Source organism: Xiphophorus hellerii, chromosome 8 (genome assembly GCF_003331165.1).
Source record: "Xiphophorus hellerii strain 12219 chromosome 8, Xiphophorus_hellerii-4.1, whole genome shotgun sequence".
NCBI lineage: Eukaryota > Metazoa > Chordata > Actinopteri > Cyprinodontiformes > Poeciliidae > Xiphophorus > Xiphophorus hellerii.
In genome coordinates, this window is record NC_045679.1 from 21,692,457 (window position 1) to 21,715,351 (window position 22,895).

Below are 22,895 nucleotides of genomic sequence, written 5' to 3' on the forward strand. Positions count from 1 at the left end.
CAATAAGTTTTGCATTCCTTCTCTCAATAATTTTCTTGTTCCCTCTCAATAGCCTTTGTGCTCTTTTGCAATAAATGTTGCGATCTCGCAATAATGTTTTTGGTCCTTTGCAGTCGGTTTTGTGCTCCCTCTTTCAGTAATTTTTGTGCTCACATCACATGACCCGTTTCACATGAAAATGGGTCCTTTTTCAACCAGAGTGGTTAAATAATTACTGTCAGCAATTATATTGTGAGGGTATGCAAAAGAAAAGGTTAAGCCATGTCTCTGTTTTAGTTAAAGAATGCTCTGGTTATTCTACGAGAATATCAACAAGTAGAGATACCTCTGAAAACATGATTGAATGCCAGTACTTTTACAATAATGTAAAAATTGTTTAAAGGGTGCAGCAGGTGCCAGGTATCAAAAATCTAATTTTCAAATCAAGTTCACAATAGTAGTTCGCTTGGTTTAATAAAGTGTGTGATCTTCTGAAGGGAAGGTTGTAGTCACAGGGTAGTTAAACCATACCAGAAAACATTTAAAACTCTAATAGCAATAATTAAGAAAAAAAAAGCAGTTCAAATTATGTCTTAGCCAATAGAAATTGGTATTAAGATGAGTTTTAATAGCAAGGAGTGAAATAGCCTTGCACGTTGAAACAGCACCCTCTAGTGAATATTTTATGAACATGTGTAATTAGAATTATTACTTTAAGTACAGTATGCATGAATCACTTAAAATATTCGGAGGGAGAACATTAGAAAAGATTATTCTTGTAATGAATAAATGCTTCTTTTTTGGTGCAATCTTTAACTCTCTTATGGGTTGGATGCAAGTAAAACAATGTAAAGAAAATAACTATATGTTTACAACACAATCTCAAGAAAAAATAATAAAATAAAGGTTTGAAAAGATGTAGGAATGTATTAATATATTTAACAGGAATAACAGAAATAGAAACTTTAAAACCCACACAGGCGCAACATTTATTTCATGTTGTATTTATTTTGTTGTAATTTTCTTGCGTGAAATAAAGTTAATAAAAAATAAAAAAATAAAACCGGCACAGTAGGATCAACATTTATTTCATGTTGTATTTATTTTGTTGTAATTTTCTTGCGTGAAATAAAGTTAATAAAAAATAAAAAAATAAAACCGGCACAGTAGGATCAACATTTATTTCATGTTGTATTTATTTTGTTGTAATTTTCTTGCGTGAAATAAAGTTAATAAAAAAAAAATAAATAAAACCGGCACAGTAGGAACAACATTTATTTCATGTTGTATTTATTTTGTTGTAATTTTCTTGCGTGAAATAAAGTTAATAAAAAAAATAAATAAATAAAACCGGCACAGTAGGAGAAGCAAATTTTCCGAGTTACCCAAAACGCAGCATCAGCTGTGGTCATGAGAACCAGATGGAGGCTGGGCCACAGGATGGCAGGCAGGCGGCTCCGCTATCTGCTGCCTGACAACACCGTGACGGTAACACAGACGCTGCAGAGCGCCGCTACATTATTGTGACACTTGCCCGCTGGTTTAGGGAGCTTCATAACGGTACCGGACAGGTGAAGTTTGCCTGTAGAGGAGTTGGAGAGCTTCGCCTGTGGCTTAGAAACGCTGTAAGCTAAATTGAAGTTTAATAAGCTAACGTTATAGTCAGCTCTCATCCAGCAGCTAGCAGTGCCGGGCTACAAGCCGCCGCCTGTCCCTTGCTGCTTTTATATGGTCAGAATTAGCTCTGCAGAGAGACATGCCTTTCTTCTCCGCTCGTAAATATATAGTGACCCGCAGATGATCCCAGCTAACTCGCGTTGCTGCTTTTCCCACGGATGTAGGTAACGAAAATTAATAGTGTTTTATTTAATTTTTTTTGTGGTCAGTCTAGATAGCAATGCGGACCACATTGTTTCTAATCGGCTCCCCGGCTTCAGATTACTGCGCTCCACGGAACTGCTGCGGCGTGAGTTATCGCGTTTCGCATAATGGGTGATCATTATGGAGATGTCAAGGTTCAGCTCGGGCAGATGAAATCACTGGGCGAGGATGCAGAGAAGGAGGAAGTGGATCCCGAGGAAGAGATGCCCGTGTCTTCTCCCTCCGCCTCCCCAGATCCCACCGGCCGCATCACCACCGCCCCGGGGACGGATGCACTATCCACCAATATTTGCAAGCAGAAGGGGAAAAGAGGCAGCAAGAATCCTTGTGGGAAACCCTTGCAGGGATTTCCAGCTCACGCTGTGAAAAACTTCAACAGTCCTATATGTGATCAAACACTCCACATCAAGGGGACGGGGAAGATCCTGCAAGGCAAGACAGCAGAGAGTAACGGGAACTACGTCCACGAATCCAGCAACACGCAGGAAACACGCTGCGAGGATGAATTCAAGCTTCCCAGAAAGAGGAGGCCTGTGACGGTGGACACGTCTAAAGCTAAAACCTCCCTGGAAGCCCTGAAACTGAGCATCAAGGAGCTACAGTGGAAACAGGTGCGCTATTTGAAACCATTTCATTTCTTTTTTTTCTTCTTCTTTTTGTTGTGTTTTGTCCCAGCAGAAACTTGTGAATAAATGGTTTAGGGAAGAAGCTGAGGATGATTTGATCCTGGGGAGAAGTGTGTCATCAGCTTCTCGTCCCAATTGGATTAGAACAAGCTTAAGTGTTTGTCTTCATAAGCCACTTTTATTCATGTTTTTCCCCCCTCTGAGTGAAGCTTCAAATGGAGTCATGTCGACTTATTTGTCTACATTGGCTTATTGAATTAAAGAACAAAATTGATGGCTAATTGTTTTTTGTTTCTTTTTTTTTTGGAAGGGGATGTGGGCTTTCTTTTCTTTCTTTTTTGCAGCTCATCATATTTGAAGTGTCTTTACTTAAACTTTTTCAATTTAATGTTATTTTATTTAAGAGACAGACCTGCACAAAGTATTTCACACCTGTGAATTGGCATGCAACTAATGCATGGGTTTTGTTAATTTATTATTTTATTTTTTGTATTTTACAAGAAAAATCTGAAATGTGTGGCATGCACATTTTAATTTTATATAAAAGGGGCACTTTATTGGCTAAAACTCAAACAAATTGTGGAGTGTCTGTGAATATTAAGTGTCCCCTCATATGCTCTGTTATATATAGGTCTGGGACTTTGACTGGGCCATTCTAACACATATTGACAATGCCATGATCCACTGCATTGTAGCACTGGTTACGTCTTTAATTTATTCTTATTTTTTAAAGTTCTAACAAGTTTTCTTCCAGTATTGCTCTGCAATTACAGCCATCCTCCTCTCAATCATCTCTGACGACAAGCTCCCTTGTTCCTGCTGAAGAAAATAAACTCCACAGCATAATGTTGCTACTACCGTGTTTTAACATAGGAGTTGTGCTCATGTTGTTGTGCAGTGTTAGTTTTTAGCTTGTCTGCCTGAACCAGATCACATTCTCTTCATGTTTACTGCTTCCTCTACATGGCTTATAGACCAGGGCTTCTTTTGTAATTTTCAACTAGACATTTTCCTTGAACATTTGAGGAGGCAACTACATGGTTTTATTTTAATGCTATTTTTAAAGTTGTGCTGCATAATTTTACTTCTGACTTTTCCACTGTGCTCCTTGGTTTTTGTGATGCTATTTGTTCTCCAGTAATCTGCATCGAACCTCTGAGTTCTTCACAGAATAGCTGGAATTACTCACAAATTTATAAAAGGAACTTCTGACAGCAATTAGTCGTACTCCCATTTTATTTTATTTAGGGGTGTTCGAGTTCATTTGGCTGGCTACACATGAACAATGTGACTTTAAGAGGAAAACCAGTCCCATTTATACACAACCTACTGTTCTATCATGTGAATCCGAATATATGGATATAAAATAAAAACAGTTTAGGAGTTAAATACCTTGTAGTTTCATCTCCAGCCTCCTCTATAATGTCTTTACTTGAAGTCATCGACTCAAGATGAAGTGTTGTAGATAAATAATTTGGCATAAAACTATCTGCTTTACTGCAGTAATTCTTTCTTTTCTTTCTTTTCCCGAAAGAACAGCACTGCTAATCCAGCAACTTTTCTTTTGTCGCTGTTTTTTAAAATCACTATCTAAAAGAGACAATACTGCATGAAATATTGTAGCAATATTTCAACACTTCAGAATTTAAGAACTACCAAGTATTGTCATGTCACAAAAATCTAAAAACGTGGGTATAAACATAACAATTTATCAATTAAGTATCAAGTTGCAGCTCTAGCAGTGACTGTAATCTCCATGCTTTAAGTCATTAATATTAGATCATCGACTCAGATGAAACGATGGAGATTTTCTTTCACCTGTGTTGCAGTGTGCGAACCTAAAGAGCAACAAATGGGACGAAAAAAAAACTTTCTGAGGTCACTTTTTAAATTTTTTTTTACTCATTTCTGTTTGTCCTGAGTTATTTTGAGAGTTTATTTTTCTTAAAGTGCCAACTCAAAGCTGTTATGAACACCGCCTCCATTATGCATGGAAAGAATGTCACCTCAATGAGACGGGGAAGCACAGGGCGCACTTATCACCAGTAACCAAACTGTGACACTTGAACCCTGCTACTGGTATCCATGACGATGGACATATGGCAACACTTAGTTAGCACAAAGCACCCCCAGCAGAGTCAACAGCTCTGTGGAGCTGCCGTCACTGTGACAGCCTTTGTCATCATACATTGAAGGGGCCGAAACTTTAGCAGCTCGGCTCTGTTAGCCCACTTATGAAGTTGGTGTGAAGTGGACGAGTTCCCTTCAGACGGTGGTAAAATATTCAGAATTCACATTGATGGCAACACAACTGAATGCCAAAGTGCAAGTTGGAGAACTGAAACAACTGACTCTACATCTGCTAGCTGACTTTCCACTTATGGCTTTCTCCGCCACAGGAAGAAATCACTAGCCTTAAGCTCCCTTAATCCAATAAAGTGAGTCCTCTCTGAGGTAGAGATAACAGCCACCCGAGGGTCCGAGCGAAAGATCACGGAAATGCTTCATATTTTCATCTATTGTCATATTTTGAGGGAGTGTTAGAAACTAATCAGGCATTTTGAACACATTTGTTTTAAAATTGTCATAACGTCTTGAAGTCTGGTTGGAAAATAACCTGAATATCAAAAAAGGGTATTTCTGGTACGGCAAGAGAAAACTGAATTGTTTACCAAAGGACACCGAAAGATTTTAGCAATGAAGCAACTTTTCATAAACACAGCTGTGTCTGGATGTAATCCCCAGAAACTACTCAAAATAATCTCCCCTCCTTTGTCGCCTTCACACACTTGCGTGTAGCTGTATTTATAGCAGGTCTTTGCAGTCAACCAGGGTTTCCCTTTTACACAGTGTCACGCTAACACATTAACAAGATGCAACTCTGGCACAGGTTTATCTTATAGCCAACTACAGGAGGGGAGGAGGTTAAACTATTTAAGATATTGGACTGTCAGCCTTCAGACACCTTTGAGTTGTAGACTTGGAGTGGCACGGGAGAGTTAAAGAGAGAATCCCTCATGTTTCTCTTTGCAAACTCTGCATAGTTTTGACCCATTACTCCAATGGAGATTGGAAACCAAAGTGGACTCTGGGGAAAAAAACAAACCATGCTACTTGTCTTCAGTAGCATTGCGTTGCATTTGAAAAATGTGCAGTACATTATTCAGACCATCATCTTGAATCTGTGGTTCTGCTCATATTTTCAGACAGTTCACATTTTCCAAATGATTACTTTTTTTAATTGGCTTTCTTTTCAGCATATAAATGTAATGAGTCCTTCCCACTGCTTTGCTTTTCCTCTCCTCAGTTTCACACAGGAAGACGTGCAGCATGTGATATCTACTGGCATGGTGTTTCCTTCCACGACAATGAAAATATTGTGTCAGGACAAGTCAACAAGTTCCCAGGTATTTAAATATGTGTACTTTTCTAATCCTCACTCAACCTATAACTAGTTATGTGTGTTTGTAGTTTCAGCTGGCTTTGTGTAATCTACTTTGTTTCATCTAGTTGGATCATTAGTCTTGGTAAGCACATCAATTAGACCAATATTTTAACACTTTGTAATTTAAGCACAACCAAGTATTGCCTTATCACAAAAATCTAAAAACATGGATATAAAAATAAATCAAACCAGAAATCAAACCCTAAATAATGTGTAAATCTGAGTATTTAGGTAAATCATATCAATATTCCTCTAGTTTGTTGAACCAGAAAAGGCAATGAAGTGCAAAAGCAGCAACAACAAAAAGCCACAAAGGCAACAATGAATACAATGACTAAAAGCCACAATTGAAGTTATGGCAGGAAGTTTTTTTTATATCTTCTGTAGTGGCTTTTGCTGTTGTCTTGGGTTTTTTGCGTTTCAGTGACGCAGCTGAGCCACCGTAAGCTTGTGCTTAGTTTAGTCCTTACACCTGACTTTTGCTTAAAACATTTATTTAGAATATCAAGTTTTTATTTTTGTTTTTATTTTTTTATTGGTGATTGATTGCTTCCTGTTTCCCTTGAGAACCTGCAGGATTGTCTGTAAATGGTGTCTTTTCAGGGATGGTGGAGATGCTGAGGAAGATCAACCTGAGTAGAGCGGTTCGGACTATGCAAGAGCTTTTCCCAGAAGAGTACGACTTCTATCCGCGCTCCTGGATCCTGCCTGAAGAGTACCAGCAGTTTTCCACAGAGGTACTGTTGCAGCACCTCATATAAGAAAAACATGCAGGGCCTCCCAAAGGTGTGCATACTGGTAATATGTAGTTATGCGTATGTGATTAACTGAAAAAGAAAAACGAAAAACAATCGTTATATTTTTCAGCTGATACTTACTCAGTTCCAAGTCAGTTGTGGTATAAAAAGTTATCTGCGGAAGTTAAAAACAGAAAATAAATTGAGATTTTATTTTTCGGCATCACAGGGAATTCAAGCAAAAAGTCCACATCAACAAAATAAAGTTTTTGCGAGCTGAAAATGAAAGTTCTGGAATCGCCAAGTCAAGATCGTGTAAGGACGATCATCAACTCCTTCTGAAGAAGACTATTGATTGCTGAATCAATAGGTGCTTCAGTAAAGTTTAAAATATTCCCACCTCTGCAGATAGGTTATTGCTCACTTTTAGCTTTGTTTCTTTGTTTTCATTTGACTTCTTACGAATAAAAACATGTCTCAATATGTGAAAAAAAAGGCTGTGAAGTGATTTATGATCTCCCTTTATGATCTGGCATTTTAACAGAGTGTGTACACTACTAAGAGCCGCTGCTGTTTCCTTCTATCATCACTCTACCCTGCACTAGACATGATGTGGGGTATCTCTCTACATTGCCAACAGTTATCAGACCTTTATTTACAGTCTGTCTAACTAAATGCCAGATTAAAATCACACACTACTCATATCCTATGCTATAAAATCCAACTACAGACACTGAGACACAGGGTGATATTCATATTTAGAATTACTCGTTTTTTTTCTAATTGTTTTCAGATTTATAATCATTTGTAATAACATAAAAGCTTCATTTTCCTAGCCATTTGTAAGTAAACGTTTGGTAGAGAGGAAGGAAATAACATGTTTTGTACAGCAGGGGGCGCCACAACATCAACGTATACATTCAGATTCACTTCTCATCCTTTAAATCTGCCTCCCTTCAGAGATCCAGAAACCTATTTACATCCATTACCGTGCATCTGTACTGCAGCAGCGTAGAATTACATAACATATCCTGGGATAATTAACACTGTGAAAAATGCTTTTGACTTTTCTGGGCTTGCATGTTAATTCAGAGAAACCTCTGGACGATTTTGGTGCAGATCAAGCCTCTCTGACTCTTCTCTATTATTAGTCCAGTGAAGAATGAGATTACACTAAGATTTGATTACAACGTCCTGGTTTAGCTTGGTCTACTGGATGAAGTAGCGTGTTTTCCTTGGATCGTATCCGTTCTGAACGGATACGGTCGTTTCTGCCCCCCTTGCTCCTCTGCTGCAGATTCGTATGGTGAAGGAGAGTGACGGCACGGAGAGCCCGACTTTCATCGTGAAGCCCGACGGGGGCTCCCAGGGGGATGGTATCTACCTCATCCAAGACCCCGTCGATCTGAAGCTGGTGGTGGGCTCACAGGCCAAACAAGCGGTGGTGCAAGAATACATCCACAAGCCGCTGCTCATCGACAAGCTCAAATTCGACATCCGCCTCTACGTGCTGATAAAGTCCATGCAGCCGCTGGAAATCTACATCGCCAAAGAAGGTCTGACGCGCTTCTGCACCGAACCCTACCAGGTAGCGCTTACCTCGCTGATAATCCCGACAGGCTTGCTTTGAGATTGATTATATGGCATTGCCGTTTTTCTTTTTTCTTTTTTCTTTGCAGGAGCCAAGCCAGAAGAACCTGAGCCGCGTCTTCATGCACCTGACCAACTACTCGCTCAACGTTCAAAGCGGCAACTATGTCCACTCGGACAGCCAGAACACGGGCAGCAAGCGGACGCTCTCCAGTGTGCTCTACAGGCTGGCAGCCAAGGGCGTTGACATCAAGCGGGTCTGGTCGGACATCATCGCCCTCGTCATCAAGTCTGTCATTGCCGTGCTGCCGGACCTTAAAGTCCACTACCAAGCCGATATACCGCCTGCTAAGCCAGGGCCTACTTGTTTCCAGGTGGGTGTGACAGCGGAGCTGCAGGCCAGTGTGTTATTAACACGTTTGTTTGTCAGCCAATCAAAGTGCTCAGGTTTTCTAACGGAGCTAGTAGTATTTGATTTCCTGGCTTTCCAGCTCTGGATAAGTATGGAATAAGAAGAAAGAGATCGGAAACAATTTTTGTTTCTTCACTTAATTTCATATTCTATTGTTGAGTCCTTCCTTCCTTTCTCACATGCTTTCATCCTTCCTTCTTCCCTTGTGTCCTTATATATACAGTATGTATATTATATATTTATATATATTTCACCTCCCATTTCTTTTCTGATTGTATTTCTTCCTTATGCATTTCCTTCCTTATATGATTTGTTAAGAATCAGTCATAAAGTCTACCTTTATTAGGGGAGGAAGTGAAATTATCTTATGAATATGTATTTGTAAAATTCTTTTTGCAGCTGAATGGTTGCAGGGAATGTAAAATATTGATTTTTATCATTTTCTTAACAGTTTTTTTTAAAACCCATTAACACTTCTCTTTATTTGCTGGTTCAGTGTTTTGTTTTTTTTTTCCAATTTCACTAAAGTCATTCACATAAACTGTTTTCACTCCTGGTGGATCAGGTTGTTAAAAATGCCCCAAAAAAGAAAAAAAATTCTAATCAAATTGAAGTTTTTACAAATGTGTTTACAGAAAAACAGCCCTTCTGGGACGAATAAAGGTTTTAGAATCTTCTTGAATGTGTGTTTCTAATCGTTGTGGTCTGTTTGTGTGTCAGATATTAGGCTTCGACATTCTGCTGATGAAGAACCTGAAGCCGGTGTTATTAGAGGTCAACTCCAACCCCAGTATGAGAATAGAACATGAGCAGGAAGTAAGACACTGGTTCCCATCATCATCATCACTCTACCATCACCATCCCCCACCACCACCACCTCTTGTATTAAGTGCATGTCTGTCTCAGGTGGCTCCAGGAGTTTTCGAGTACGTTCCCAGTCCAGTAGATGAGCAGGTGAAAGTGGGGGTGATTAGGGACACGCTGCGCCTCATGGATCCCTTCAACAAGAAATTGACAGCGTAAGCGCCGCACACCTCAGCGTAAACACCCTGTTTGAAGTTGGATGTTGTTTCAGCCCCCTCCCACGCTTCCCCACCACCACTCTCTGCTAGCATGTCCGCTTTAAGAACACGATATCTCACTCTGCCCACCCGCTCCTCCGAGCCGGGTCCCGCACCACTCAGCGGCTCTCTCTAAGCTTGTTAAACGGAAAAAATTAAATCAACTGAGGCATGGAGGAAGCTCACACATCACTGTGCCAATGTAGTGGCTCAATCTCTACTCAACTGGCCCTGCGTGGTGCTTGGAAATAGATCTCCTTCTCAATTAGGGAGTGTCCCCCCCACCCTATCATTCCATATTTCAATATGAAAAGCAGATTTATTCTTTCTGTCTGCTTTCAACTTATTTCCTCATCCTTTTCTGTTATTCTCATTCTGTTCCTTCTACTTTAAATTTTAACTACCTTATCTTTAAATTAGCCTCAATATTTGATATTTTCTTTGCATCCAAGAGCAGTGTCTACTTGTGGATAATGCTCGCTTAACTTCTTGTTGAACTAATTTCTATCTCCACTCTGTTAAACATTCTTTAATCGCTTGATCTAACGTCCATTATATGTTATAGGTTGGCTCGGTCTTCTGGGCCTCAGAGGGAGAATGTGTAAAGCTTTACCTTTTCAATCTTTAGACTGAATATCTAGTTTTTAAAGAAAAGGGAAGTCATAAGGATCTTACAAAGTTTAAGTTGATATTTTCTTATTTGTAATGATTCTAGTTGTCAAATAAAATTAACACTAAAAAGACAAAGGAATCTTGTGTTCAAAGGAGAATGGGATGGTAGGAAAAATGTCAAACGTGCTCATGGAAAACAAAAATATATCTTTGGAAATAACTGCTTATCATCATGACTGTAATATTTATGAACCATTAATATTTAAATATGTCTCTGCTTCCTTTCTTCGTGTGCTTTAAATCGGCATGATCCAAACGTATACACACATGATCTAATCGCTTTAGAAACACCAGAGAAGCAGCAATCATTGGAACTAAAGTGACATACAAAATGTAGCTTCAAACTGTTAGTTTTAATGGAGATTATAACAAATATTGTTATATTGAGTTTGATATACTTTCTTTTTTGCAAAAAATTCAGAATAAACTTACAGATTCTAACAATAGTGAACATACTTTTGGCGCACAATATTATTTCGCTGTTCTACTTTTAATAGAAAAACAGAAGGAGTATTAGAAGTTGCCGACTGAGGTTTTGAATTGTCACTTGACTGTGTTTTTTTGCAAGCAGAAGTATTTTCAAACAGATATATTTGTCTTGAAATATATAGACAATGGAAATTGGTTAAAGCCTTCTTTCAGCCACTTGCACGTCATCAGGTAGGGAAGCAGTTGTGCTGCTTTACTCTTTGTTTTATGTGGCTTAAGAAAACTCCATCTTGAATTTAAAGATGGCATGATGTAATTTATATATGTTTTTTTGCTTGATATACCTTTATACTGATCCATAACCAGTTTACAGATTACCTTAAGAGTTTTGGACTTTTGGAAAGAAATCAAGGAGTCAGACGAAGGCAGAAGAAAACACACAGAGTTGATGCAAGCTATGGAAAATCAAGCCTCATGTTTGTTTTTAATTCCCTGTTGCCGACCTCAAGATGAGGTCGAAACAATTTAGCGTTGACCAAGAGTCGTTTAAACAAGCCCACCTCAGGAAAGTGTCTGAATAATATTTAGTAGAGTCGGCCTGAAATCTGATTTGGCAGATTTTTCCCTTGATTGGTTCAGATCCAAGATCAGGAGGCGAAATACTGATCTTTGCCCAAGTTTTGTTATTTTTTTGTTTATTTGTTTATTCCTCAAGACTTTACCACATTTTTGTTTTTCGTAGGTGTCTTTTCTTTAAAAACCACACAAGTTAAAAACATGTTCCTCAAAGCATGCGTGGGGATACTCCTGCAACTCCCTTACTTTTTGTTGGATCCATATCTACATCCTCTTTTCAAAGAGCTTTTTCCCTCCTATATGCGTTAAACTACTTTTGATAAAAAATATTTCTGCAAATTCAGTTCATGAATGTTATATCGATCAAGTTAATGCTCATGTTTTTAAATTCTCTACTAGGTCAAAAAAAAAAGCCATCGCTGTCCAAAGATTCACACCTAATTATTCAGATCAGAAATTTTAGTCAAGCAACTTTAAATGATATTGGGTAAAAAGCTGAATCTAATGGAGCGGAGGTGTTGAGAGGAAAGGGTGATATGATTTCAATATTAGAACAATGATATAAATCAACCATTTAGAAGTAAGAGGAGAAATTGACTTTTAGATTAGAAACTTGTTGAGCAGTCTGATAAAAAGTGACAGTGTAATGTGAAATTAGACTTCTCTGATTGAGATGAGCAAACCTCTTTATGATTAGAAAGGAAATAACTGAATGGCTTTATTAAGAATTTCAATTCATGTCAAAAGAGAGAAAAGATATAGGCTAGAAATATTTTAAAACCCACTTCAGACTAATTGGGTATTTCACAAGCGGCCTATAGACGCGATGTCAAAAAAAAAAAAAACACACACACTGACATTGAGGAATAACACCCATGTCAGTGGAATGGATGAAACTCAGTCATTTAGAAGAGGTTTATTCAAAGTTCACGCATGTTGGGATTTTACTTCTCAAGATGAAGGGGAAGCCTGACGCAGCATGCACAAAAGTCGGTGATTTTATAAAACCACTGTTTTATAAAAAAAAAAATCAAACCCAAATGATGGAACAAAAGGGGGCAGGGGGAAGAAGTGCCACTTTGAAGGGAGAAGAGATAAACGAGGAATTATATACGCGAGTTTGTGACAGTATCAGTGACTCTCAGATATGTAGTGTATGCACCCAGCTCATTAATCCTGAGTATTCTGTCTTTGGAAGTGATTTATGAGCCATCATAAAGGTGAAAAGCTTATATTCACAGGCATGAGGCGCTAAAATATCCCATTATAAAGGTATTATCTGCATAAGGGGAAATGAGGCAAACTAAATACAGAGCATAGTTATAAAATTCTTTTTTTTTTTTTTTTCTTTTATTGGCTTTGAGAAGGTATTCATACACTTTGTACTTAGGCACAGGTTAAAACCAAAAACATCAAATTTAATGTTTTGGGGATCTTATGTGCCTTGCTATAGATGTTTATTTGAATTTAAGCCTTGATTTGACTGGGCCATCCTGACACTTGGTTATATTTTGTTACAAAGCGTTCTATTGTAGCTTGTTGTCATGTTAGAACTAGTTTAACATTCAAAACTTAATAATGTCTTTAATGTCTTTGCCAGTTTCTAGCTTTCCTTCCTTCATTTTTTTTCTCTCTCTTTGCTGCAGTATGTGGAAATTCTCCCAGTTTGTCTGTGCAAGGTTTGTCTTTTTTAGCGGAGTCTGAACTGCTAAATCTGTGTGTGGGTGGCCTCCCTCTCTATCCCCCTGGGACAATTGATTCTATCAAACTTTAAGAAATGCTGTGTTGGTGTCACCCATGCCGGTATCAAGAAGAACCGTAAACTTAGACTTTGCGAAGGCACAAGCAGGCTGGGACGGGACTGATGGGATGCCAGTTAGACTGGGTTTCAGCCCACGTGTCTCATAAGAAGTGGAGGCGAGCAAAAAATTTTGTGCTTACTGTAGGAACTTGGGAAAAGGAAACACACATTGGAGGATAGACTTAAAACAACGAAGTTCAATTTAATGAGAAAAAAGAGGCAACATAAAGAAGTTAGAGTAGTGAGACAACTGCTTATCTTTTGATTTTGTTGCTATGTAAATCCTGTTTTTTTTTTTTTGCTTGACAGCAAAGGTCAAATAATAATAAAGATCACAAGTACAGATGTCCTTGTTCGATCCTGTTCAGCTCAGGTTTCCATTCAAGACATAAAGTCCCTGATTAAACTTGACTCCTGATACCCGCTATTGTTGTAGAGTCAGTGATTATACATCAGCCGTGACCTCTGCGAGCAGCGCGGCCACAACTTTAGTGGTCCGGTGTGTAAAAATGACTGTCTGTTTTCATGTGCAGGGCTTGCAAATCTGAATTATAGACTGTGCACATTAATTTGTTGTGTTTTCTTTCCCACCTGATAATCTTAACATTGGCATTTAGAGTGTGTGGGGTGGACGGGGGGAACAACTGTTGACAGCTGCAGTTTAATGGCTTTCTGTCATGATCTGCTCTGTGTGCAGTGCACAGACAGTGTTTATGTGTGTGTAAGGCAGAAAGAAGCTGAAACGTTGAAATTACGCTGCTTAAAGTAAGCACTTAATTTAGGAAGCAGGACAGCTTATTTTTCTGTATGACTTGTCTAAACTACATTAACTAGAATTGCATTAAAGTCTAAATTATAATGTAATAGAGTCTACATGCTACGATTAGCCTAGCAATTCAGTGCAAACCTTAGAAAACAAAATCAGCTCTATACCTCAAAACAGCAGAAAAAAACTCATCTAAAATGTAGCTAACACACTCTTTAACATTTTATCTGATTTTTTTATATATATGTTGAAGGCCATCACAATGGGACTTTTTGATTCGTTCTTGAAATTTAAGAGAAAATAAAGCAATATTTCAGAGTCTTCAAAGAGTTTGGTAAAGTCTCCATGATGTCATTTGACTTGATTGGAGGCAAACGGGTGGATTTATTTAATGACAACACCTCAACCACACTGCTTTGTTGTTTGCCCTTATGGAATAATCAATATCTGACATATCAAGAAACCAATTTTGAGCTTTTACAGGTCTTGTGTCCTGCCATTCTTGCATTACTTTGGTGTGGAGTGCTTAAAAGAAAGCAATTCAAATCCCTCTCTGCTTTCTGTCTGACTGATGATCACCTGATAGACTTTTTCTTTTTTTGAATGACTCACACAGACTATTGAGTACAAATACATGCCCTGTTATTAGCATACATGTCTGGACAGTCAATCTTAATTAACATTGCATGAAATGAATAATAAACCTCCCCCCACCCTGTTTGTTTTTGTTGTGGTATCTACATCAGGACTCCTCAACCAAGAGGAGGCGGGTCTGATCCTGTGGAGGTGATCCCAGCGGACGGCGATTCTCAAGGCAGAAGTCCAGATAACGCGGATAATCTGCCTCCGCTGTGCTTGAAGCAGGTCTACCCGAAGTACACCAAACAGTTCAACCATCTGCGGCTGGTGGAGCGAATCGCCGCTCTCTTCATACGCTTCCTCGGGGTGAAGGGCAACATGCGCCTCGGCCCCACTGCCTTCCGAACCTTCATCAGGTGCACATGTTGTGTTTGATCCTGATATCATCTCTGCCATGTAAGCTGCACATCTACAGTAAAGCAAGCCTTCGTTTTATTGCAGTAAGACGGAAAGGATTAAGACGGGTGCTGATTCCCTGGATAAAAATCCTCTCTGCTTACCCAGATTTAGCATATGTAAGCAGCACAGAGTCGGCATGCTGACTTAATAAAGTAAAAGAAACAGGTGCATTCACAGATTCCATCTGAAGTAGTGAGAGTCTCATCTGAGCTGTGGTTTAGAGATTCCTTTTCAAAGCGCTGAGACTAGAGAGGCTTTTATTAATTTAGATTCTGCAGCAAAACACTGTCTCACCTTATTTTAGCCTTTTTTTTAGGACAGAACATTCTTGCTGGGAGTTCAGGAAATAGTCTAACTTTAATTACACTATAAACACTTGCAAAGACTCCATATGTTTATGTTAAAATGAGAGTGTGAAAAATGGATACCATAAGCATGATGTAATAATTTCATCTCTGTTGAAGGTAAAGCTTGTTTTTCATACAGAATTCCCTTGAGGAAATAATGCGTTATATTTTACGGTATTAGAGCAAATGCAGTTTTTAAATTCAATTTACAGGATTACAATGCCGTCTGGAATAGACTTAAAGTACGGAACGGAGTTTGGGAAAATAATTCCTTCTGCAGACTTTATCCCGCCATCCATTTCTATGCCCGTCATCCATCCGTCCTTCCATGGTTCCATATTTAAAGTCTGACCCCTCCATCAACATCTGTCAAAAGAATTATGGTATATTTTCATCTATGAACTTAAAATTTGAACAAAAATAAGCTTAGAGCTGGGAATTTGAATCTGGGGGGGAAAAAAGTATGGCATTTGTAGCTCGTTGGAACCCCATTTGCATAATATTATCATTATTGCATGTAATAAAAAAACGAAGAAAGAAACTAAGCATATAGATTTTAAGTAATTAAGGCCCTGCAACAAAAAGAAAGAAATAAACACATCACTTTCCCTGTGAACCATTACAGGTCTGCAGAATGTCGGATTTCTCATTAAAAGTAATGACTTTCTCAAAAACGAGCATCGTCCTTTTCTATGCTTTCGTACTGCTTTACACTAAATTCTTATTCTTTTTCTCTGTCTACTCCTGCATAAACACAGAATCAGTTCTTGCTGTATTGTTGGGATTCTGTCACAGAACACCACACACACACACGCAGTCTCATTATTATCTTATATATAAAGGTGAATATTTCATCTTGTTCAGTAGCAAAGCTCATAAAAAGATGCGGCAGCCATCTTCACTGTTCCTGTCACCATTTGGGTTAACAAGTAGCTGCACTGTGTTGGGCTAATATTGTACACTTTAGAAGCAGCGTCATAGCCTGATGCTGCAGTGGTCCTCATCCTTTAGGTAAACATTGCTTACTTTGTCGCTCTATCTCTGGAATACAACACCGACTTTCTGACCTGACAGCTCTGGGTTAGTGAAATATACTTTGGTCTGCACTTGCCTATGAAAGTGACCTTATCCAAGTGACCAAAATCGATGGAGGCGAGATCCATCGATTTTGTCTACCTCTGCAAAGGTCCTAAAACCAGCCAATTTCCTCTTTTGTTTTACTGTAAGACAGAGCTAACTGACCGACCCACTACTTGGCAGGTCAGGCTTTTGAAAGATCGGTGATCGGCCCAAAAACTGCAATCGGTCCACCTTTAACACACACTTATGTCTTAGGGCTGCTTTCAGAGCTAATCAATAATACAAGATACTAAAGCAAGTTTAAAATGTCAACTACGTAAACATTTTGTCCGCCCATCTCATCGCTTCTGCTGCTATGAAATATTAGCTCCTTATGACATCGGATTTGGCTACAATCAGTTGCCGCTGCTCTAAGTTTTACTAAAATGGAGATCACAAAACTCCTGATCAGATGTACACTTGAGTAACCAAAACATTTAATTGCATCTTAAGAGAAAATAAAACAAATTTTGGTTCTCTTATTAGGTTGTATTTAATTTAGATGTTAATATTCCTTTATATTTCTAGGACTTGTAAACTGAGCAACAGCAACCTCACCATGGCGTCAGTGGACATCTTGTATATTGACATCACACGTCGATGGTCCTTCGCCCTGGCCGACTCCCGAGAAGCAGGTAACGAATACTCAAAAAAAAAAAACAAGTCCTCACACGGTGTTCTTGGAGAACAGAGAACTGAACATCCTGGAGACTCTGAGCAAATAATGGGCTCCCCCATAATTGCTTGTCGTTCTCCGTCAGACTCCCTTCTCCCATAATTGAAATGAGGCGAGATCACAGCATGACAGCGCAGAGACCGTCCCGACATGAATTATTTAGGCGTCCCACCTCGCAATGTCTGCGACATAGAGTAGATTGTTGGAAATCGCATGGACCAGCATGAAGAGGTCCACTGGGGAGAGTGTAGGCTGAATTTCAGATGAGCTTTCAGTAGGACTGGAATCGGTCGGCTGTTGCGTCTGGGCGCGCTTAGTCAGGTGTATTTATGGGGAACCGATAAGAAGCGAAGATGATTTTTAAAAGACGTTATGAGTAGAAAATGGTGCAACAGACCTAGTGAGGTATGAATCCTGCTCAGTTTTATCGTTTTCTTATCTGTTGTTCTCGAGTTTGAGTCACTCTGACCTCTTAATCTGAGTAATAAGGTCCACAGAAAGTCTAGTAGGAAGGCTACTTATTACTTAAGGAGAAAAACCCACTTTTAGGAGAAATCTATGATGTAATTTGTTCTAAAGCTGGACTTGTACACTACTAATGAAACTTTCCTTCTCCTTTCAGCCACAGCTCTAAAGAAACTGTCAGCGGAAAGGTTATTACTTTCAGCTTTTCTAAGCTGAAAGGTGAAAATTGCTTGGGCTCTTTTTTTTTTTTTAGGATGTAAAGCTGGTTCCATTCAGATCACACCAAGTTATGAACATTTCATTCGGTCCAAAATTAGAAAAAGGAAAAGGTCAAATTACAAAGAAACGGACAAACAATTGGGGATCATCTTAACCTGGATGCATTTTATTTAATCTTTTTGCTATCCAATTATTAAAAAAATAATCAACAGATCAGCTTTACACTGTATTGATGTTAGGTCAAACAAAAAAGGCTGAGCTTTTCACATGTTGATGTTTGAATTATTACCTTTTTAGCTGCAGATGAAGCCTTATATACCAATAATCAAGTGCACACAATGCCGATACAGACGTTGATGCTGATATATTCTGCATCCCATGGAAAAATAAATAAATCTTAGCGAGGGGGTTTTGTCCCCTTTAAACAATTTTACTTATTTTTCATCTGTACCCTGGGTACCTTAACGGTTTAAGGTGCCGTGTGCGCATGCCTTAAAAAGTCCCCGCACTTGTAAATCGGCATTTCCTTTTCCCATACAGGGATGGGACTGCAGGCATTCGTGGAAGCCTTTTTCAACCTGGCGGGGCGGCGGTTCAAATCCCTCGCACTGAGGGAGCAGGTAGTGTCCCTGCTGGACCTGTGCGAGTCTCACCTGGGGCCGCAGTCCGGCGCCGAGGACAGACGCTCGCTGAGCTGCAGCAGGGCGCTGCCGCGAGGCGGCAGGACCCAGGCGCTCTACCTCCCCCACCCTCGGCCCATCTCTCCGGCCGTGCACCGGAGGGCCACGAGCCAGGACTGCCGGCCGCATCAAAGACCAAAGCCTCGCACGCTCAGGGCAAACGTGGAGAACTGATGAGAGGGAACCGGCTGTTCAAAACCCACTGCATCGCCTTGAACCCTCTCCACAGGAGCGAGCGGGGAGGGGGGAGATTAAGGGTCCATTTCTCCTCCGCAGAATATGAGAAGGGCTAGTCGACCCCTGCTGGCTGGCTTGTCGACGCATTGCTCTATGCCTGATTGCTTTTTTTTTCCCTTTTGAGGAGGAAGATGGCCTCGGGGGGGGGACTGAAATGGTAATGGAGGCTGGTGGATTCCTTCCTCTCCTCCTTGTGGGATCACACATTAACGGTGTGGTCCTGTCAGGAGGAGGATGTGGCTGCTTTTTATGTACCGTTTGATTCTAAAGGGCAGCTACTTGCTTCCCTTCCCTTCTGACTACGTCTCCAATAAAACCTTTATAGGTTTTTTTTATTTTAATGTTTTTTTCCCCCCAGGGATCAAAGTAGATATTTTTATGTACATTAATTCACACAGATCACACTTAAACAAGTGAGTGTAAGGGAGCATTCTGTGTATTATACACTTGCATCATGATATTTAAAATTGATATTTCTTTTTGGTTTCCAGTAATTCAATTTAACTCTCAAATATCATGTACCTAACAATAACCCAAAATGAAGTTTGTCAGAAAATAAATTGCATTGAACTAGCTATGTCAGCTAAACATTTGCTGTACAGTACATGTATTCAATTATTTCATGATTCCGTTTGCATCAGTAACCCCAACCCCTGAGCTTTGTTTAACAAAATCCCTGTTGCTTTAGCACTTTTTCCTCCCACTGAACTTTCCGTGTTAATATACTTAGACCCTTTTTGTCAGAAGTGTCACCAAAAATCACCAAGTTCAAAGTGTTGTGGGCCACAAAAACAGAAAAACTAAAGCCAAAATGTGCTGTTTATATGTTCAAACATTGATGGGGATTTATGAATCATTCGAAACACAAAATGAGTCTAGGAATTGTGCCTTGTTACACGAGAGGCATACATAATAGATATTTTGAGTTTTAATCTATTTTCAGCAACAGGAGTGCGTCATGGCTCACTTTTTCTTCAAAGAAAAAAAACAAACTCTTGCTGTGTTAAGCTAAGGTTATTAAATGAGTCTGCTTTTGAGTCACTGGATGTTTCTGGTCCTGCTTATTTAAAAAATAATAATAATAAAGTGAAAAAATTAGATTAATAAAAGATGAATACTATATGGTTATACATTTTTTTAACTATAAGATTTTAATTTCTCAGTGACAGGTTTTTGCCACAAATCCTTCCAAATGCTAAAAATGGCTCACGGGATTAATGTAGATTTTTTTGTTTCATTCTGTCCGTCTGTCTATCCATCTATCCATCCATCTATCTATCTTACTTGGTCATATGTAATACTCTAATTTTCTGACGGACTGAATTTGGGTTCTCATTAGCTATGGGCCAGGATGATCGAACTAATCAAGCTTAACAGTTTGAATTGAAATACTCAAAGTATCTTCAGTCATACTCTGAGTTATTGAGATGCACCTGTATTAATGAATTTGCACAGCAACTATGTACACGTATGTTTGCACAGAGGTCGACAAAACGGCCGCCAGGGCTTCTGCGCGCGCACACGTTGCGTACGAGTGTGTGCTTATGCTCGGTACTGTATTTATTTTTGTTCAGCTCAGTAGTGAAAAAAAAAACTCCTGACAGCAAGTGGCTCAGCTGTTAGTCCTCCATGAGCCCATTAGTGACGAGTTAAGTGAAAAAGCATTCACTTATCCTCTTTCGGTTCAGCAAGCTATTGCTGTCGGCAGCCTCAGACCTCCCCGTCAGTGAATTTTTAGGTTGATTACTATTTAGTGACGTAACTGCCACAGGGCGTTAATATTTCAAAATAAAACGTGACTGCATGACTTAAAAAATGAATAAATAAATGAAAAACATACCATATAGTTTCCTGAAGGGAACGTTTGCACACCAAAAGTTACACAGGAAAGCATGATGGATGCCAAGTTTAAATGTCACTGTAATATCAAAACATTGCAACATGTTTTTTCTCACCTTTTGCACCATTATTAAGAATGGATTTGTCACATGCAAACGAAGAACTAACTATCTGCAGTGTGGGCAGCTGTGAAAACACAAAGTGGATTAACCTAAACGTTTTTGTTTTCTTTTTGCTATGAATACTAATCTAGGGCTTGCATACTTACAGCAGTGTGGTGGTTACCACCGTTTGTAGTAGAGGAATAAGGTTGCCTACAGTGTCAACTGTGAACGAGATGTACTTATAACACTGGAAGACATGAATAAAATATTCTGATTGAGCTAAAGGTGTGGAATCGGCTTTGTTTTGTTTCAGAAATTTCCAAGCAACTGAAGGTTGGCAGTCGCAGTGCTTCCAAATGTATTCATACACCTCTAATTTATTGATAAATCAATCTCACATCCAAATTTTAGTCAAAGTGCTTTACACAATATCACATAGGTTAATTAATGTTGAAGTTAGAAGAACACTAAAACTAACTAAATAAATTAATAATTTAAAAAAAAACCTGGTGAGATAGAAATTACAAGTGACCTGTGGTTACTGTGGAGGAGCTGCTGAGATGCACAGCTCCAGTGGGAGAATTATTTTGCTAGCTAATCGGTCATGCAACTGTGCCGTTGTTGAAAGTCCTGTTTGCTTTTGACCACAAGCCAACGTGAAGCAGAATATGCTGGTGGAAAACTAATGTTGCTCATAACTCCACTGTAAAACAAGGTGGTGGAAGCATCATGCTTTGGTTATTCTCTTCCTCAGCAGAGAAAGTGAAGCTGGTCGGGATTGAGAGAAAAATAGATGAATCAGTTAAAGTATGCAAAAAGATTTAGTTTCACATTCTAGTATAAAAAAAACAACTAAATGTGCAGCCAGAGCTACAATGGAATTGTTTAGTTGAAAGCATTGATGTTTTACTTCGGCCCAGGCAAAGTCCAGACCTAAATAATATCGAGAAAACTTTATGACTTGCAGAGAAAGGGCAAAAACTTTCCTCGCCAGACGTTCAAGCTGGTTGATGCTGTGATGCCAAATGGCTCACAGCGTTAACTGTGTTCCTTCAAATTATTTTCCAAGGGTGGTCAAATAAAAACTCACGCCTTACTTTTTTTTTGTTAGATTTATATTTGGTTGTCAAATAAAATACAACAAAATTCATAGTTGTTCCAAGACAAAGTGCGGAAAACCTCACAGGGTACACTTTTGCAATGCACTCTATATTTAAGTCCGAGCAGCTAAGAGCTGCTAAGGCCTGTTGTACTCGCACTGTTTCTTCTTTTTATTGTGCTTCCATCAGATGAATTTGCCTTTTGGGGGCTTTATCATATTCAAAGACTCACCAAAGTTGGCGGACGTGTCAAGTCTGCGTGAAAATTACGTGTTTTAAAGTCGTCGCAAAAATCACAACAGAAACGGCTCACCAGCGCCACCTGGCAACTTTCAAAATACCGTCCGCATTGACCTTACTTCGTAGAGACATTAAATTTGGCACAGTAGTAGAGTTCCCCAAGATACACAGAAAATTCAATTAAAGTCATAGTGCAAGTCAAACCGGAAGTCGGCCATTTTGGATTGAAGTTCCTATTTTTACCCCATTTTGGCCTTTTACAGTGTTTGCGTTTGATCGAACTCCTAGGGATTTCTATTGATCGGCTTCAAACTTGGTCAGTTTGTTCATAAGGCATGGCTGATTAAAAGTTATCAAAACGGTCAGTTTTCGTGCATGCTGAAACACGAAACTGCTATAACTCCTACACAAAAACTCGCAGAGGCACCAAACTTTCCGTGATTGATCATCATCGGGGGCCAATGGTCAAATGATGACATCACTTAAGTCACGCCCCCTGAGAACAGGACGTGCCATGTTTTACTGGAAACGGTCTCTATCAAACCCCTCTGCCCTAATCAACATGAAACTGTGTCCAGAGACAGAAAACATGTTGGTGTGACTGGGTTTCCAACACCGATGGATTTCGATGGAGCAGGTGGGCGTGGCGGCATGACAAAGTGACCTGTAACGTATGTTGCCATATGTTTGGCTCTAAATTCCACAGTTTCGAGTCGAGCTGCACCAAGTGTGGGCGTGGCCGAATGGCGAATTTCAACCCCTCGCCGTTTGCATGTGATCGTCTCTAAATCACACATGCATCATCCGATTTCCACCAAACTTGTTACGATTGACTCGTGAATCTCTACAGAGCCCA

General features: G+C 39.4%; 1 protein-coding gene across 1 annotated transcript; it reads left to right on the forward strand.

Annotated features, from left to right (window-relative positions):
* Positions 1 to 1,375: 1,375 nt before the first annotated feature.
* ttll11 (tubulin tyrosine ligase-like family, member 11) lies at positions 1,376 to 20,983 on the forward strand. The gene is made up of 10 exons (XM_032570573.1): positions 1,376 to 2,471; positions 5,794 to 5,893; positions 6,535 to 6,668; positions 7,966 to 8,256; positions 8,348 to 8,632; positions 9,391 to 9,486; positions 9,577 to 9,689; positions 14,722 to 14,970; positions 17,008 to 17,114; positions 18,380 to 20,983. Exons 1-10 carry the CDS (start codon positions 1,968 to 1,970, stop codon positions 18,691 to 18,693), a joined length of 2,193 nt encoding a protein of 730 aa, XP_032426464.1. The 5' UTR covers positions 1,376 to 1,967; the 3' UTR covers positions 18,694 to 20,983.
* The last annotated feature ends 1,912 nt before the right edge of the window (positions 20,984 to 22,895 follow it).

Excerpts from the sequence above, each read along its gene's own strand:
- ttll11 (XM_032570573.1), top strand. The coding sequence starts at position 1,968 with ATGGGTGATCATTATGGAGATGTCAAGGTTCAGCTCGGGCAGATGAAA. Across the intron at positions 5,894-6,534 it reads ACAAGTCAACAAGTTCCCAG|GGATGGTGGAGATGCTGAGG; the intron begins GTATTTAAATAT and ends GTGTCTTTTCAG. Across the intron at positions 8,257-8,347 it reads TCTGCACCGAACCCTACCAG|GAGCCAAGCCAGAAGAACCT; the intron begins GTAGCGCTTACC and ends TTTTCTTTGCAG.